The sequence below is a fragment of the Brassica napus genome, chromosome C4 (assembly GCF_020379485.1).
Source record: "Brassica napus cultivar Da-Ae chromosome C4, Da-Ae, whole genome shotgun sequence".
In the NCBI taxonomy this organism is placed as follows: domain Eukaryota; kingdom Viridiplantae; phylum Streptophyta; class Magnoliopsida; order Brassicales; family Brassicaceae; genus Brassica; species Brassica napus.
In genome coordinates, this window is record NC_063447.1 from 46,985,180 (window position 1) to 46,991,243 (window position 6,064).

The 6,064-nt window shown below is 36.6% G+C and overlaps 1 protein-coding gene across 2 annotated transcripts; it reads right to left on the reverse strand.

The window, feature by feature from the left end:
- On the reverse strand, positions 1–4,265 carry LOC106420623. Of its 2 annotated transcripts, XM_013861479.3 has the most exons (9): positions 3,641–4,265; positions 3,187–3,429; positions 2,672–2,786; positions 2,476–2,599; positions 2,309–2,390; positions 2,114–2,219; positions 1,885–1,968; positions 1,695–1,815; positions 1–1,631 (listed from the first exon to the last, which is right to left on the reverse strand). In XM_013861479.3, the coding sequence occupies exons 6-9, from the start codon at positions 2,182–2,184 to the stop codon at positions 1,320–1,322; spliced, it is 588 nt and encodes a 195-aa protein (XP_013716933.2). In that variant the 5' UTR covers positions 2,185–2,219; positions 2,309–2,390; positions 2,476–2,599; positions 2,672–2,786; positions 3,187–3,429; positions 3,641–4,265; the 3' UTR covers positions 1–1,319. The 2 variants fall into 2 exon arrangements, with proteins under 2 accessions (XP_013716933.2, XP_048612213.1); XM_048756256.1 differs by having other exon boundaries at positions 1–1,815.
- Between the last annotated feature and the right edge of the window lie 1,799 nt (positions 4,266–6,064).

A 6,064-nucleotide genomic window follows, 5' to 3' on the forward strand; every position in this document is an offset into this window, starting at 1 on the left:
TTGGAAAAGTGTGTGAAAATAAGATGTTGTCATGTAATTAACTGCTAAATTCAAGATATTAATATCTTTTATGAATTCTCTTATTGATGTTATATAGATTTTCTCACAGATTAATGGAGCGGGCACAATATATTTTACTATCACTTAAGAGGTGACTATATTGTCTGCCAAGTTATTCTAATAGTGTAAATAAAACCGAGTAATTAAAAAATGCTATATATAAATTATTGAATCAAATACTAAGATAACAATATTCAAAGAAATCTTAGGTGAATAAATAAGCAAATTCCATATATAAATATTATTTTCTGATGAGAGTAAAATTTTGAGATTGTTTTTCTTAGGTGGATAACCAACTATAAAACAAAAAATATGGTGTCAACTACCAAAGCATAAAACATTGTTGGTGTTAAAGTAATGTTTGAATTATCAAATTTCTAAAGAATCACTCAAAACAACAACATATTAAATATTCCTATAGGATAATACGTAAGTAGGGATTTGTTTTACCTGCAGTTTGCGAAAAGGGTAGAGGAGGTGGGTTCTCCATTTCTTTTGTAGTTTAGCGTTAAAGTTTGGTAGACACTTTCGATGGAGATTTCATGATCGGTTCTGAAATTGTGAAATAGAAACGTTTTAGAAATTTGACGGAATAAAACTGTACACAAACAACAGAGAAGACGAACCTGAGAGGTGAAGCACACAAACAACGGAGAAGGCGAACCTGAGACGTGAAGCAGAGGAAACCTTTACTCTGCGTTTGAGGCGGCTAGGAAGAATGTATAGGTTTACGGAATGACAGTGTAAATTTTCTAAGAATGATTTAAATGTGTAAGAGTGTATGCGGAAGGAAATCAGGGTTTAAGATATGCGATTATTTTCTTACGTTGAAATATCATTTACTTGATTGATTTTCACTTGATATATTGGTCCTACATTTTGGCGTTGAACATGTTCATGAAAGCTGGAGTAATTATATTGCTTAATGAAAGTTGGTTGCTGAAATATTCTATCATCAATTTTTTTTTGTGTGTTTTTGGAAGTGGTGGTGACTAACTTCCCTCCTACTCATGCATTAAGGATCACGTCCACATATGAAAATGATAACATGTTGACACACAGAAATGATTGACCTGTTTCTTATAAGTGTAGATTTCAAAACAACTAAAGAAACAGAGTAATCCTTAAGAAGCAGAATAAGCGTTCAGAGTAGATTAAAAACTTTAAAAAAACCGAAAGAAATTATGAGTCAATAATAAACTGGAAAGAAACACTTCAAAATCAATCCCTTGCAAGCTATGAGACGCCACACGGAATCTCTAATTCCCACCCTTAAGGCGTTTAGCGTTCCCCATCTCATCAATGCCACAAGTTCTCTTCATCCCCTCTGCCGAATCCACACTGACTTTGGAAGCTTCACACACGTTGGCTCCAGTCTCAAATGTTTCCTCCGAAGATTCTGTTGCTGCTGGAGTCTCCATAGGGAGAATCTTGCTCACAGTTAAAGATCGAGACTTCCCTTCTAAGTTGTGCTTTGTAACTTTCACACAAAAGTTATGTTTTTGACCGATGGTGCTGATTAAAGCTTCCGGCACATGCACCTCTTGGGTAACTCCTTGGTTTCCATTAGCCTGACAGTCAAGTTCAACAACGTCAGTTCGCAACATTTGATGGTACCGAATGATGAAAGTTACCTCAAAATAGTTGCTGACCAATTCTGATGCATGCTTCCCAGTCAACTCATAACCAGCATCACCAAGCAGTACAAAAACAGCTTGTTCACTGTTGTCATAGACAGATATCTGTGCACGGTACCTGTAATGAAAAAAATCAGAAGCTAATACCATTCAAAGCGTTACTGAGTACAGAGTGTAGAGTAAATACTGTGCTACTCCAGCTATGTTGACTTTCCCACATTTCGAACACATCAACGAAGTTGGGCCTTTCGTAGCCTTAGTATGGCAGCCACTGCATGAAATGTAATACCAGGTTGAGCCATGGACTACATCATCAATCGTAGCCGTGCACTCAAAAAAAGCCTCATGCACCACAAAGCTACATGAGCCTCAAATCTTTGGATCAATGACTAAGAATTATTTAGACCAAGTTGTACCTTAGAAGCCCCCTGCTTGATGTAGGAGAATATTTCTCCCAGTGTCTCACGTTTAGTAACCACTTCTGCATCAACCCGCTCAACACTCTGTGGATTAGAGCTCAACCTGAGACAGAGCAGTAAGCATTGATCAAGTCAGTCATTGATATTGCGTTATGTAGCGGAAGAGTACATGTAAAATCATTAAATATTTACCAGTCGAAGTAGTTGATCGTAGGTTGGACGTCGTAGTCCATAAAAACACGTGAGGAGGACATTGAAGTCAGTGCAAGAGTACCTGTTGTATTTAGAAAACCCATTTAAACAACGCAAAGAGTAGATATGTAACTGTAAGAAAGCTTTACTAAAGATAGAAAGCGCACCTCCGAGACTCTTTGTGTTAACGGTCGTGACCAATAACACGGTGGGGGTGTTCTCGTATGATTTGAATTTTTTCAGAAGTCTCTTGCAGCCTGGTCCCAAAGGTAGAGCTTCATCACAGGTCCACTTCAAAATATCGTCACTGAATGATTAATAGAAGTAGAGAGAAGGTGTGTATAAGAAATAAGAAAAACTTACTCGTGTGACTGCACATGAACCAGGACATGCCTCGCCCTTGCTATCTCCACTTCGTCCAGGACCGGGGTCTCGATGATACTCTGTCCATTAACCAGCTTCATGTGTCCAACAACATCTACCCATTGTACATCAAGTGTGTAAGTAAGAAGAGTAAGAAATAAGTAATCTACTATTTCATGACCACACAAAACCGAAACACACAGTACTGAAGCAGCTAACAGATCCTAATCATACTATGCTACGATAGAATTCTTAAAAAAAAAAAAAACAATCCAAGACCCGAGTGTAATAAAATATGCTTCCTAATGTTACAAACAGAATTAGAGAATTTAATTTGTCACGTTCTATTTAATTTTTCAAAGACTGACAAAGACAACGGTTTCAGAGAATGCTTCTCACAAATCTAACACACATTTTAAGCAAAATTCGAGATTTATATGTCTGAGCAGCAAGAAATACAAATACCACATCAAGCACTGCAACAAAGAGATGGTGTGGGGGATAACAGAGATTACCGTAGAGGTCTCCTTTGCGATCGCAGTTAGCTTGAAAATCCTCAAAGGAATGAAATCGGAATCTGTCTTCATCAAAAGGGGTGGGACTGTCTTCAAGAACGGACAGTTCAGAGTTCCATGAGAGCGACACCGTCACGGCATGATCAGAAACCCGATACACCGATTTGTTGCTTGATCCATAGAAATTGTTTAGTCTGTAAACCGATCCAGGCTTCATTTTAGGCAAGTATTTCTCAATACGCCCTGGCGAAATGAAGCATTGGATTACAGTGCCATGCGAGAAAAACACTAACAATCAAATCGTTGTTTTTAATTTAGTAGATACATAAACAAAATTGGAGATTTCACATATCAACGATCAGTTTTCTTCCTATTTTACTAAATATAAGCGAGATCTAAATAACGATCTAAATAACAACGAATCTAAATAAATATGTTTGGTGAAATCAAGTACCTGTTCGTCGATTAGAAGCATCTTAAGGCCAATAAGCGTTTTCTTTACAGGGTTCCAAGCCTCCCAGAAATGAATCAAGCGGAAACGCAGCTGGGTTTCGTGAGGACCAAGTGAGACATCGCCGAAGAACATCACCTTTTCATCATAATCGGAGGTGATAGGGGATTTTCCATGCGGTTTCATCGCGAATTGAGGTTAGAGAATTTTAGGGTTTGGTTTGCGATCTGGAGAGTAAATCAGTATATAAAGTAGCAGGGGAAGAGTAAACGGAATCGAAATCAAAATCATAAATAAGAGATTGATGGATCGAGAAGTAATGGAGTATTGATTGTGAAGATGAGAATGGAGAGAACTGAAACGATAGAGAAGAACCCGTAAGACGAAGAGATAGAGGAGAGAGGCGTAGTTCGTCGCGTTATCCGTCTCGGGATATTTTTTTTTAATTGAACCGGATAGCTCAGCCCATTGCTAACCGATGAAGCCCATGAGAACAGATCAGAGCCCATACGAAATCATCAGTTCACAGAGCAGATCCTACGTGTATTAATGAAATGTTTTCATTGGCCAAATATAATTGTCGACGTGGACATCCTATAATCCCTTTATATTTGGCTTTTAGTATAGGATAGATGTACAATATATTTTAACATTTAACTAAGTAGATATTGCTGCCTGAAATGAACTACTCTCCATATAATTCCAGTTAGGCCTGGGCAAAATAACCGGAACCGAAGAACCGAACCGGAACCGAACCGAAATACCCGAAACCGGAACCGGACCAAGACCCTCAAATACCCGAACGGTTCCTATATTTTTATATCTGAAATAACCGAACCGAACCGGAACCGAGAACCGAACGGGTACCCGAATATATAAAAATATTAATTATATATACATATAACATCATTAAATATATATTTTAAATTTTAAATTCTATTAAAAGTATCTGAAAATAGTTGAGGATAACTAAATTATTATAAAGTATCCAAACTACCCGAAAGTATCCGGATAGTTTTATCCGAAATATCCAAAGTAATCCAAAATATTCAAATTTTTTATGTAAATCATCTTAATTATTTGATATTTTACCCTAAATAACCGATATTTTATCCAAATTATCCAAACTACCCGAACTATCCGAACCCGAACCGGATCCAAATGAGAACCGAACTTTTTCCGGATATTTTCCGGTTCCTACATTTACTATCCGAACCGAACCGAACCAAAAATAGGTCAAGTACTAAATGGATCCTCTAGCCCCTATCCGAACTACCCAAAACCCGAAATACCCGAACCGAACCGAACCGATACCCGAAATGCCCATGCCTAATTCCAGTCACTAAGAAAACAGATAAATGGAAACTTACGATGTGCATGGCATTTTTTTTTTGTTGCTAAAACGTTAATATCATATAATATGAAAAAAGAATCTTACAAAGTTGTAATCCTAAAGACAACACTTCCTATGCAAAAAAAGGAAAAACAAAGAAGTATTACAGGGAGTTTTACAGATTTCTAAAACAGAACTTACTCAAACTTAAGCCAAGAAGACAAGACAGTGTTGTATTTTCTCCTTCCTCTCCTTCCTAAGAAAATATTTCGCACCTCTCGATCAATAATCTTGAAGACCGTGTTCGGAGAGATAAGAAATTAGTTATGGAGGATATTATTTCTCTGACGCCAGATATGGTAGAGAGTTGACTGGGTAACAATTTTCTGCATGGCATTTTTCATCTAAATTTCTAACGTGCGATATGTGTTCATGCAATATTTTCTGGTGACACTCGCGAAGTCTTGAACTCTCGAGACCAGAGACACTCGCCAACTCTAGAAGATATACTCGGACCGGTTTCCCAGCGAACATGAACCAAATGTCATTTTTTCTTCACTCTTAACATCCGAACAATAAAATAGCGTATGAAACTTCTAGAAAATTAAATGTTTTGGTAAAAGATATGATTTTGAAAATGATGAGTTCCAAACGATAAACATCCAATTGTGGTGATATACATTTTTAAGGGGTGCGTCTTCTACTTCGCATCGGTTATTGATTTTTAATTGAGAAATTTATACTGAGTGGTATATTTTGTTTTTCCAATTATGTTATAAGTCATATTAAATGGTAGTATTTTTGTGGTCTGCTTTAGGCGCCACACGAGTTCGGATAGACATTGCACGTACACATGAGTACTTTTAGTTTTCTTCAAATTGTCTTTATAAAACGGAAATGTGAGTAATAATTAAGTGTGCGTTAATATCTACAAAAGATTTGATAATTTATGTTACAAAATAAAATTTAGATAGTTGTTCAAAGAAAAAAAGGAAGATAAAGTAGAAATATAAGTTAGTAGGATAATATTGAGTTATTGAAAAATCTAACAATTAATTTGATGAATAAAGAAAAAAAGTCAATTGGCTGAAAAG